At 37.1% G+C, this 13,490-nt stretch overlaps 1 protein-coding gene across 7 annotated transcripts in view; it reads left to right on the forward strand.

Annotated features, from left to right (window-relative positions):
• DZIP3 (DAZ interacting zinc finger protein 3) overlaps positions 1 to 1,889 on the forward strand; it is an 84,366-nt gene extending 82,477 nt beyond the window's left edge. For all 7 annotated transcript variants that reach the window (XR_016232426.1, XR_016232423.1, XM_008266984.5 and 4 more), the window contains one exon: positions 142 to 1,889. Coding sequence is in view for 5 of the 7 variants with exons in the window: in XM_008266984.5 (XP_008265206.1) it covers positions 142 to 252 (111 nt within the window). In the remaining 2 variants the exon portion in view is untranslated. The remainder of the gene's footprint in view (positions 1 to 141) is intronic.
• Positions 1,890 to 13,490: the final 11,601 nt, after the last annotated feature.

Genomic DNA, 13,490 nt, shown 5'->3' on the forward strand with positions numbered 1-13,490 from the left:
TTGCGGCCATTTGGGGAGTGACCATTGGATGGAAGACCTCTCTCTCATATTAACAATTATATTGATAATCTTGGTATAGAGTAACATCTGTCTGTTTTAGGCTAAATCTGAGAGACTGACATTAATCTTTTTTCTCCATAGTGCATTAGACCATGGCTGATGCAACAGGGAACATGCCCAACCTGCAGACTCCATGTTTTGCTACCAGAAGAATTCCCTGGTCATCCCAGCCGTCAGTTGCCCAAGATCTGATATAAGGCGGGTGACTATCAAAGGAAACTCAGTTTTATGATTCCAGAATTTAGTTCCACCTTTTATCGTGAACTTGTGTGAGTGTTGTGAAACAATATGCCCTTCCTTATTATACTAGAGAAATTAGCATCAAAGTGGCAGCCAAAGAGGACAGGACAAGTCTTCAGGACTTATGGACTGAACTGAGGGGGTTAAAGAAGATAAAATTTTAATGGTTACATTATATTTGCTCTTATCATAATAAGCTTTCTCTTCCAGTGTGAACATAATAACAGTATATTTCTTTTTTACTTTTTCTCTTCTTTTTCTACTCACCACTTTTCCTTAAGTAAATTACATCTTAATTTCATGAAATAATTATAAAAACGCAGAAAAAAGGAGAAGTAGGGAAATTCTAGATTTTATTATTCCTTTTAATTTTTAAAACCAGCTACGGCGAATATAATTATTTCACTTTGATCTCTGTCTTCCTCCTTCTTTTGTATCATTTAAAATATGTAATCTGAAGAGATTATGAACTCTTTGAAGAGTCTGGACAGTATGTTGGAGATGGATTATAATGGCTTGTGAGAGATGATTGTTAAAGTTTCAGAACTTTCTGAGCCACTTGTCAAATTGTTGGTAGTTTGCGGTTTACCACAGTGGGAGTACGTATTTATACCATAGAAACTTATACATGATATAAAGACTTGGCTTCGCCCTCATAAGTTGGTTGTTCAACATTTACCAGCACACAGCTATACTACTTGGCCAAGTCTGATCCTTCTTAGTGTTTCCCAGTGTCTTACACAGTAGAAGCAGAAAAAAAAATTCTCAAAATCAGAAATGAGGAAGGAGTAAAAAAAAAAAAAAAAAATGGGAGGGAGGAGTTAAAATGCCTATTGTGTTACTTTCTCAGTTGACAATTAAGATGTTATATTCTTTGTAAATATGCTCTTTGGAACTTAATCCTTTGCATTTTGGGAGAGTTTTGTTTTCCATTTTTAGAAGTATCTAACTTCACTTTCTTGTGCAAGGGGTAGGGGAGAGGTTTTGTATGTAGTTGCTGCTTGTGACAAAGAAGTAGCCACTGGAACTAAGTTATATATCTAAAGTTTGTCACTGAGAACTTTCATTCTTAGAAGTTTAAAATCTATTTTGAAAATAGTATTCTGTAAATGTTGTAAGTGTTGTACATGTGTTTAGTTTTAAAATTAAAAGAATGCGGAAGTACCTTGTGAAACAAATGTTCCTTGGTTCAAATTCAGTCTCAATTTCTTTATTTGGGAAAGAATAAATGTTTCCTGAATTAACACATATTTTATCTGTATTTTTCAGTGTAAATGTATTTTGAAGTTTCTTTAAATCTCTATTTAAAACCTCTATTTCTGTAATTATATGCTGAATATTTTCTTTCATGTGAACAGACTGGAAAATGTGAGGAGAACCATCCAAAAAAGATGGCCATCATCTAGACATGTAAAATGCCAGGAATGTCTCAGAATTGCAGAGTTCAGAACTTTAGTCATCATCTTGTCTAGCAACTTCAGTGTCATGGTCATTTAGCAAGATGCCTTTTCGAATAAATATTTCTTAGTTCAAATTTACAACTGCAATTTCATTTTCATGTGAAAATTAATAAAGGTTTCTTAATTCAACAACTGTTTTTTCTGTGTTTTTCAGCTTCAGTATATCCTGAAACTACTTTAAATCTCTAATATAAATGTGTATTTTTGTTTCATTATACACTTATTTTGAAAGATGATAGGAAATTATTCAAAAGGAAGTCAATCACCGAGACTAAGAGTGCTAAGAATCATATCTTAGAATCACAGAAAGTGAACGCTTCTAGAAACCATGTAATCTACCCTCTCACTTTACAGGTATATCTTGCTCAATAGTATGTGTCTAGATAGTGGCTAAGCCATTCCTAGTAGTTTAAGATAATATGCCTCAGCCATAAATTCATGACTGTAAGATGTTATTGGCGCTGAACTGCCATTCTTAGATACAACAATGTGGGCCAGAAGGCAACAGCTGGTATGGTATACAGTAAGAATGTAGTATGGCAATAATGAAAGTTTTGTAGGTCCTCAGATAATTATACTCATATTTTCTTTTATGTATATATTTTAGTAATTAAGACAATTGTAGTGGTCATTCTACCTCAAACAGTGATGTAATCCACAGTACTCTACTTTGCCCAGAATTCCAGAGGGCTGCTAAAGTGGCAATATTTTCATAAAAACAATCTTGACGTATTCAGTAATATCACTACAGCTGATGTTACAGGAGATATGTTACAATGTTTTTTTAATATTGATTATTCATGTGTATAACATTTTACAACTTTCATTGGATGCTTGAAATGTGTTTAGTACCTCATTGATTCATTTCTAACTCTGAAGTAGGTACTGTACTTATATTTTACATATGAAACTGAGATTCAAGTAAGGGAAATAATTTGTCCAAAGTCATTGCAGCAATGTGGCATTCCTTTCTTTTAAAAGTATTTTTTTAAGATTTATTTATTCATTTTTAATTCAGAGTTACAGAGAGAGAAAGAGGAGAGAAAGAGATCTTTCATCTGCTGGTTTACTCCCCAAATGGCCACAGAGCCGGGGCTGTGCCAGGCTGAATCCAGGAGCCAGGAGCTTCTTCAGGTTTCCCACATAGATACAGGGGCCAAAGGACTTGGCGGCTTTCCCAGGAATATTAGCAGAGACTGGATCAGAAGCAGAACAAGTGGAACTTGAACCAGTGCCAACATGGGCTACCAGCACTACACAAGATTTCTTAATCCTGCTATGCCACAGGGCTGGCCTCCAAAATTCTGCATTTTAATATTTGTATCTTTTTGTTTATTTAAATGACTTTATAATTTTTACATTCACTAAATAGGAATTCTGTGCCATTTTTTAAGAGGTAAGTTTATTTTGGTTTAATTTTTTAGATTTAAGTTTTTAACATTTTGCCATATTTGCTTCATATGTAAACATGTATGTGTGTATATATATATATGCACACATAAGTACTATTTTTTGAAAGCAGGGTGGATATATTATTTTAGTATATGATTTGTGACAAAGATCATAAAATGAGGAAAGAAGTGTTTAATTTTATATAAGGGGTTTTTTTTATAATTCAGAAAGACAACATTTATAAATATCTGCATACTAAGTAATATGACATGCACACTTTTTTTAATATGTTAACTTCCACATGTAAGAAAAAATATGTTATTATTCTTCTGTGCCTGTCTTATTTCACTTTGCATAATGGTCTCCAGTTCCATCCATTGTGTTGGAAATGTCATGATCCTATTCCTTTTATGGGTAAGTAATATTCCATCATGTGTGTTTGACAGATTTTCATTGTTTTATCCACTGATGGACTTCTAGATTGTTGGCATGGCTTTGCTAGTGTGAATTGGACTGCTATAAAGGTGAGAGTGCATATCTCTCCTTTATATGCTGGTTTCACTTCCTTTGGATATATTCTCAGTACAGAATAGCTGGATCATGAATGATCCAGTTTTTTGAAGAACTTCCATACTGTTTTGCATAATGATTGTGCTAATTAAGATTCCTACTGGATTAGGGCACCTGTTTCTATACAACCTCACATCATTTGTTATTTTTTGATGTTTGGATTAATGGCCTTTCTAACTGGGTAAAATGATTCCTCATTGTGTGTGGTTTTTTTTTTTTAAAGATTTATTTATTTATTTAAAAGAGTTACACAGAGAGAGAAGGAGAGGCAGAGAGAGAGAGAGAGAGAGAGAGAGAGAGGTCTTCCATCTGCTGGGTCACTCCCCAGTTGGCCGCAACTGCACCATTCTGAAGCCAGGAGCTTCCTCCAGGTCTTCCCACATGGGCAGGGTCCTAAGTACTTGGGCCATCTTCTACTGCTTTCCCAGACCATAGCAGAGAGCTTGATTGGAAAGGAAACAGCCAGGTCTTGAACCGGTACCTGTATTGGATGCCAGGACTGCAGGCAGCGGCTTTACCCACTATGCAACAATGCTGGTCCCCTCATTGTGATTTTTAATATATATTTCCCTGATGTCTAGTGATCCTGAACATTTTTTCATGTTTTTGTTGTATTCCTTCCTTTGAGAAAAAAGTCTACTCATATACTTTGCCCATTTTTCTTTTTTTAATTAGTTAATTTGAAAAGAGAGAGAGAGATCACCTCCACCTGCTGGTTCACACCCGAAATGCCTGCAATGGAAAGCATTGGACCAGGCCAAAACCAGGAACCTAGAACTCCTTCCAAGTATTCTACATGGATGGCAGAGGCACAAGCACTTGTACCATTCTCTACTTCCCTCCTAGGCATATAAGCAGTAAGATGGATTGGAAGCAAAGTAGCCAGGATTCAAACGGCCATTCTGATAGAGGATGCTGACATTATAAGCAGCAGCTTAACCTGCTGCACTGCAAGTCAGCCCCTTCTTTGCCCATTTCTTAGTTGGATTGTTTGTTTTATTGTTGTGTTTTTGAGCTCCTTATATATCTTGATATTAATCCTTTATAAGGCATGTGGTTTGCAAATATTTTCTGTATTTTGTGGGTTGTCTCTTCACTTGGCTAATTGTTTCCTTTGCTGTGCAGAAACTTCTTAACTTGATATAATCCAATTTATCTATTTTTGTTTTTATTGGCAGTGCCTTTTGGGGTCTTAAACAAAAAGTCTTTGCCTCAGCTAATGCCTTAACCATATCTCTACTATGTTTTCTCAAGTAGTTTAACAGTTTAAAGTCTTAAGTTTAAATCATTTACCCATTTTGAGTTAATTTTTGTACAGGGTGTACAATATGGGTCTTGTTTCAAACTCCTGCATGTGGACATCCAGTTTTCCTGACTCTGTTGGAAAGACTGTCCTTTCTCCAGGAAATGACTTTAGCTCATCTGTCAAAGATTAACTGCTTGTAGATGCATGGATTTAGTTCTGGGGTTTCATTCTATTCCAGTAGTCTAAATGTCTATTTTTATGTGCAGTGACAATAGATTTATAAAGAAGTAGACTAATACTATTTTATGTACTCTCCTCTCTCCAAGGATCTGCCAATTCCTAAGCTGTAATATGCGCCTGTCATAACAAAACCCAAGTGGATAAAAGTTGCTAAGGGACTATAAAGCTAAACAGATTTAGGCATTACCATGATTCTGTTAAGAAAATTGGAGTTAGGCATCACCATGATTCTGTAAAGAAAACTGAAGTTCAGGACTCATAAATAACCAGGTATTCCATTGAGATCTTGGAAATGTTAGAGGTGTGGAAAAACCAGAAATAGGCCAGGCTTGATTGGGTCAAGATTATTTATTGAATGGAAAATTCTTACTTCATCTTAAAATGGGGCTTCTGACCCATTTTCTGTCTTCTTTCCTGAGTGGAAAAATTATTTCTAATTCTGCCTACCTGCTAGAGAAAAGTGAGCACATGATAATAAAGCCGTGCTATTAAAACTGACGTGAAAGAATGATTTCATAATCAAATGGTATATACTTCTTATCCACATGTGAGATGATTTCATCAGCCTGGTCCTCCACTTGGTCAATAACATAATAAATGGGACATTTCCTCACCTGCCTTCTATGTGTTCTCATTCATAACCAAATCAAGAGGTGCAGTCTTACCACCCCAATAGCTGAATCCACTGCATAACTTAAAAACCTCTTAGTTTTGAATCCTAACTTTATTATATCCTGATATTCCAATTCTTATGATGTATTTTTCTTCTAAGCATATTCTAATTGACTCATTGTTTCCATAGTGTTCATCATTTGCTCACTTAACCCAAAAAGGTAAAATTAATTGTTGAGTCATGAGTTAAGAATGGATATGATGCCACCTATGATTACTGCATCATTCACGTATAAATAACAATATATATTTGGACATAACGTGCCATAATTGGGATGAACTAATTCTCAATTCTTTTTCACTCTTTGACAAAATGGGCCAATCAAAAGCAAACAGGACAAACACTGTGGCATAGCCAGTAAAGCTGCCGTCTGCATCACTGGCATCCCATATGGGTACTGGTTCAAGTCCCTGCTGCTCCATTCCAATCCATCTTTGCCTGGGAAAGCAGTGGAAGATAGCCCAAGTCCTTGGGCCCCTGCACCTACAACAGAGACCTGAATGACACACCTGGCTCCTGGCTTTTGGCCTGGCCCTGCCCTGACTGTTGCAGGCCATTTGGGGAGTGAACCGGCTACACTAATTTACATTCCCACCAAGAATGTATAATTGTTCCCCTTCCTGCACATCCTTGGCAGGATTTTGTGCTCTCTGACTTTTGGATTTTACCCATTCTGATAGGGGTGAAGTGATACCTCATTGTGGTTTTGATTTGCATTTCCCTGATGGCTAGTGATATTGAGCACTTTTTCATATATTTGTTGGTCATTTGTATTTATTCTTTTGGGAACTGTCTGTTGAGGTCCTTTGCCTATTTCTTGACTAAATGGATTTTGTTGTTGTTACTGAGTTTAAATTGCTGATATAATCAAGATATTAATACTTTGTCAGGTGTTTTGCAAATTCTGTTGGATGTCTCTTGACTCTATTTATCATTTCCTTTGCTGTGCTAAATCTTCTGAATTTGATATAGTGAGACCTGGGGAAGCTTCTGTCTCCATTCCACTGTGGCAAGCCCATGGCTGACAGTGCATAATCCCCAGTATAACCAAAACTTTTCCTGTGGGATCCAAAGTACCCTTTCTGTCCTGCAGTTTTGGGACTGCGACTATTAGAACTCTAAGAGTCACCCGAATGCATGCTATGTAAACTGGGGAAAATTCTACCAGCATTTTACTCCTTCAAGGACACACCTGCCAGTGAGCAATCCCCAGCATAACCTACGTTGTTTCCATGGGACCTACTTCACATCCTCAGTGCTGCACCTGGGGCTTTTTATGCTATAAACCCCAGAATCCTCACACCCAGCCACAAGGACATGGAGAAGATCCTCTCTACATCACACAGTTCTACACCCAAAGCTCTTGGTGGCACAACCCTCAGCATCACTCAGGCTTTCCTAGTGGACTTGATGACTTACGGTCTATGTCCCACAGCACCAGGCGAATGGCTTTTGCCATAACCCAAGTTTGATTGGCACCCAGCTCTGGGGTCTGAAGACAACACCTTGAGAAGCCTACATCCACTTCAAAGTCTTACTACTACATCCATGGACTGCTGCAGCCAAACAATTGCGGCATTCGTAGACAATGTTTACATTGATTACAGCTGAAGAAATCACTCAGACATTGTACCTCTGGACTCAGCTAGAGACAAAGCCAAAGCAACTATCAACTGACCACATTCCATCATTTAAAAAAAAAAAAAAAACACCGATGAAAGCTACTCCATAAAGAAGGAACTTTCAGACCAGGTTTGGAGTTACAAACAGAGAAAAACATATGAAGAAGCAATGCAGTTTGACAGCTCCAAAAGAACACAGCATTCTTCAGAAGTAGATCCTGATTTGAAGTATATCTATGAAATATCTGGAAAAGACCTGAAAATAATGATCCCAAGAAAACTCAGTGAGATACAATAGAACACAGATAGGAAAACAATATATAAGATTTTTGACAGAGAAAATGTTTAAAAGAATCATAAATTTTGAAGCTGAAAACTTCAATCAGTGAAATAAAAAATACAAATGAGAACTTCTATAATAAAACAAATCAAACAGAAGAAAGAATTTCTGATCTTGAGGACAAGAATTTTGAAATAACATGGACAAATAAACAGAAAAGAAAAAGAATTATGAAAGCCTATGAGACATAGGATATAACAGTATATGAGTAAATATTCATACTATAGTAATACCTGAAGAAGAGACAGGAAAAGGTACCAAGAGCTTATTTATTGAAAGAGTAGTTCAAGATTCGCAAAGTATTAAAGAGTTATGGACATCCTGTTACAGGAAACTCAAAAGGGCCCAAACCAGATTCAACCAAGAAAGACCTTCACCAAGGCATATTATTGTTAAATTGTCAAAAGTTAAGGCTAAGGGGAGAATCCTAAAAAAAGTGAAAGAAAAAAATATTCATTACATTAAAGAAAACTCAACAGACTAATAGCAGATTTCTCAACAGAAGCCCCTCAGACCAGAAGAGTAAGGCTAATATATCCAAGGTCTTGAAGACAAAAAAAATTTCAACCAAAACTGCTATATCCAACAAGCTATCCTTTAGAAATGAAAGTGAAATAAAGTATTTCTGAGATAAGTAAAAACAGAGAATTCATTACCTCCAGACCAACTCTATAGGAAATCCTGAAGGGAGGTCCTGCATTAGAAGGAAAATGACCATAAAAATCATAATGGAAATATACTACAGTACAAAATTCACTAACAGAGCAGATACACAAAGAGAAAGTGAAGAGGATCCAAAGTTAGGACAGAAACTACCCAAACTCAAAGATAAATAATGAGAGGCAGAAACAAAGAGACTTAACAAAACAAACAGTAAGCACCAACAAAATGACAGGAATTAGTGCTTATCTATCAATACTAACCTTAAATGTAAATGGATCAAATTACCCAGTCAAAACATACAGGCTGGCTAAGTGGGTTTAAAAAAAAAAAAAAAACAAGCTCCAACTATGTGCTACCAACAAGAAACTCACTTCACAGGTAACAAAATACATAGACTGAGGTGGAGTTTTGAAAAATTTTAAGCTATGCAAATGGAAACCAAAACCAGGGAAGAGCAGCTATGCCCATATCATACACAAGACCATTATGTTTCGTGAAGTAAGCCAGACCCAAAAAAGATAAATATATGTTTTCTGTAGTTTGTGGTACCTAATATATAGAATACAAAATTAGTGAAATTGAAACATTGAAGTTTGATTACTGTTTATAGCCCTTTTATTTATTTATTTATTTACAGGCAGAGTGGACAGTGAGAGAGACATAGAGAAAGGTCTTCCTTTGCCGTTGGTTCACCCTCCAATGACCGCTGCAGCCGGCGCGCTGCAGCCAGTGCACTGCGCTGATCCGAAGGCAGGAGCCAGGTGCTTCTCCTGGTCTCCCATGGGGTGCAGGGCCCAAGCACTCCACTGCACTCCGGGCCATAGCAGAGAGCTGGCCTGGAAGAGGGGCAACCGGGACACAATCCGGCGCCCCAACTGGGACTAGAACCCAGTGTGCCGGCGCCACTAGGCGGAGGATTAGCCTATTGAGCTGCGACGCCGGCCTATAGCCCTTTTCTATATGCCTTTGGAATAGTAGTGGTCTTTCTTCTTCGTACTTTTTGAATTCTTTTAGTGGAGAATTAAACCTGTGATTGTTAATTAAATTGAAACTATGCTATCACAAAAAATTAAAAGAAAAAGGGAAGGAGGAGGGACAGAGGGAGAGTGGGAAGTATCATTATATGATTAAAATTGTATAAATGAGGCCAGCGCTATGGCTTAATAGGCTAATCCTCTGCTTGTGGTGCCAGCACCCTGGGTTCTAGTCCCAGTCGGGGCACCAGATTCTGTCCCAGTTGCTCCTCTTCCAGGCCAGCTCTCTGCTGTGGCCTGGGAGTGCAGTGGAGGATGGCCCAGATCCTTGGGCCCTGCACCCGCATGGGAGACCAGGAGAAGCACCTGGCTCCTGGCTTCGGGTCAGCATGGTGCACCAGCCACAGTGCACCAGCTGCAGCGGGCCACTTGGGGGTGAACCAACAGAAAAAGAAGACCTTTCTCTCTTGTGTCTCTCTCTCACTGTCCACTCTGCCTGTCAAAAAAAATTATATAAATGAATATATTTTCATTATATAAATTTTCAAAAGAAAAAATATAAAGGACATTACATTTGATGAGGATTGATTCAGAGAGATTACATTTATATGCACTCAACACAAGACTGCCCAGATATATAAAGCAAATTCTATTAGACATAAAGGGAAAGATTCCAATACAATATTAGTAGGAAATTTCAACACCTCCCTGACATTAGTGTACAGATGATACAAGCAGAAAAATTTTTCTTATTTTTTAAAGATTATTATTTTGAAAGGCAGAGATAGAGACAGAGAAAGATCTCCTATTCTCTAGTTGACTCCCCAAATGGACCCAATGGCCAGAGCTGGGCCAGGCCGAAGCCAGGAGACAGGAGCTTCTTCCATGTCTCCCACATGGGTGCAAGTACACAATAACTTCTCATCCATCCATGGAATGTTTTCCAGGATAGGCCATAAATTAGTGCACAAAACAAGTCTCAGTAAATTTAAAAAACTTGTATCATACCATGTATTTTCTCAAACTACACAGCACTAATACTAGAAATCTACAAGAAGAAAAACCAGAAAATTTATAAAATACATGGAAATGGAGCAACATGCTTCTGAATGACCAATGGATTATTGAAGAAATTAAAAAGGAAATCAATACATTGCTTGAAAACAGAATATATCAAAGTCTAGAATATAGCAAGAGCAGTGTTAAGAATGATGTTTATAACAGTGAGTAAACAGATTTTAAAAATAGAAACATTTCAAATAAATAATCTAACAATGCATTTCAAGAACTTAAGAAAACAAGAAGAAACCAAACCCAAACATAGCAGGAAGTAAGAAATAATAAGCATCAGAACAGAGAAGTTAAATTGGAACTTAAAAACAAAATAACAAAATTAAAAGCTGGACTTTTGAAAGGATAAGCAAAATAGACAATAAAGAAAATACATCCAACACAATTGGGGAACATATTTGCAAGATATTTGCCCAACAAAGGGTAGATACCCAGAACACATCAAGTACTAAAAGACTCAATTACAAAAATAATCTAATTAAGAAATGGGCACAGGACATGAACAGGCAGTTCTCAAAAGATGAACTACAAATGTCCAATGAATATATGAAAAAAACTCTCATTATCACTAATCAATAAGGAAATGCAGATCTAAATCATGGAGATATCTCATACCTGTTAAGAGTGGCTGTTATCAGAAAGCAGGTAACACATGCTGGTAAGAAGGTGGAGAAAGAGGAATCACTTATACACTGTTAGTTGAAATGTGAATTAGTACAGCCACTGCAGAAAACAGAATGGAAATTTCTTTTGAAATACTGGAAATGGAATCATTATATGACACAGCAATCTCACTACTGGGTATACATTCAAAAGACATAGCATTGTATTAGAGATTCCCGCTTCATCATGTTTATGGCAGTGCTGTTCATAATAGCCAATATATTAACCCAGGAGTCCATCATCAGCTGAACAGATAAAGAAAGTGTTACCTACTAGAATTATCTACTGGAATATTATTCAGTCATAAAAATATTAAATACTGTCTTTTGCAGCCAAATGGATGGAACTGAAGGACATCATTGTTGAATTAAATAAGGCAGACACAAAAAAGTAAATCCTTCATATTCTCCCTCAAGTGGAAGTTAAAAAAAAAAAAAACATAAAATCAATTTGAACCACAGAAAAACTGGTAGAGGCTCTGTCAGGGAGAGCAAAGATGGAGTTTGGATAATGTGTACCAAATCAGTTTGGATTAAAGGAATAAGTTATTAATATTATACAGCATAGAGAGGAGACTACATCCACAACAACTTAGTATATATTGTATAAACAAATAGAACAAATAAACTGTAAGCCTCCAATCATGAAGTAATGCCAAAGAAGGGGCAATGTTGATTACTCTGTTTTGATCAGAAGCTTTACATATATGTTTACATGTTACACTGTAACACAATCTGTATAATCAATATTAATAAAAATTTTAGAAGAGGGCAGGCTTTGTAACACAGTGGCTTAAGATGCTACTTATGGGGGCCAGCGCTGTGGTTCACTTGGTTAATCCTCTGCCTGCGGCGCCAGCATCCCATATGGGCACCAGGTTCTAGTCCCAGTTGCTCCTCTTCCAGTCCAGCTCTCTGCTGTGGCCCGGGAGGGCAGTGGAGGATGGGCCAAGTGCTTAGGCCCTTGGCACCCGCATAGGAGACCAGGAATAAGCACCTGGCTCCTGGCTTTGAATCAGTGCAGTGCCAGCCGTAGCAGCCATTTGGGGAGTGAACCAATGGAAGGAAGACCTTTTTCTCTGTCTCTCTCTCTCTCACTGTCTATAACTCTACCTGTCAAATAAATAATAATAAAAAATGCTACTTATGATGCCAGTATCTTATAACAGAATGCCACTCTTCTTCTAATCAAGTTTCCTGCTAATGTGCCTGGGAAGGCAGGGAAGTGGCTCAACTTCTTGGGCTAGTTCCATATGGAAGACTAGGATGGAGTTCCTGGCTCCTGACTAGCCTGGCCCACACAGCTGTTTCAGCAATTTGAAAAGTAAGCCAGTAGATAGTTGGGAGATAGATATTTCTCTCTCTCTCTCTCTCTCTCTTTCTCTCTTTCTCTCTTTCTCTCTCTCTTTTCCTGCCCCCTTGTGTGTGTGTGTGTGTCTTCCTCTCCCTCTCTTGCTTTGCCTTTCAAATAAACTTAAAAAAAATTCGAAAATTAAAAACTAAATAAATAGTACTTTGTCCTGAATAAAAATGAAAACTCAAAACATAAAAAATAGCAAGGTGCTGAAATACTAAGTATGGAGGCCATACTCAAAAGGAAATTTATAACTTTAAAGGCCTGTATTAGAAAGTGGAGGGAGCAAGGAAGGAAGGGAGGGATGGAGGAAGGGAAGGAAAGAATCAATCAATGATTTCAGCTTCTACCTTTAAAAAAAGTATAAAAAGAAGGGCACAGAGACCCAAAGAAAGAAAACAAAAATTAGAATGGAAATAAGTGAAAAGCAGAAGAGCAATGTAAAAGAGAAAACCCAATAAAAGCAGGAGGTGGTGGCTCTTTGAAAAGATCAATAAATTGATAAATCTATAGCCAAAATTATCAGGAAAAAGAGAAGAGACAGTTACTTATATCAATAACAAAGAGAGGTGACATTGCTACAGTTTTTTAACAACTAAAAAGAGGATATTTTGCATAATTTAATTAAATAAATCCAACACCTGAGATGAAACAGATTCCTGAAAGGCAGAAACTAACAAAGCTAACCTTAAAAAAATACATAACCTGAATAGCCCCAGATCTATATTGAATATTGTATTTATAAGTAAAAAACTTGCCCACAGAGAATTCCATTCCAGACCATTTCACTTTGGAAATCTACCAAGGAAGATATGATATGACTTCTAAACAATTCATGCTGAAAATTGAAGAGGAGGAAATCATTCTGAACTTATCCTACAGTGCTAAAATTACTGATACAAAGGCAATGAAGGATACTTTAG

This window comes from Oryctolagus cuniculus, chromosome 4, assembly GCF_051225735.1.
Source record: "Oryctolagus cuniculus isolate XC-2025 breed Fujian yellow rabbit chromosome 4, ASM5122573v1, whole genome shotgun sequence".
Taxonomy (NCBI): Eukaryota; Metazoa; Chordata; class Mammalia; order Lagomorpha; family Leporidae; genus Oryctolagus; species Oryctolagus cuniculus.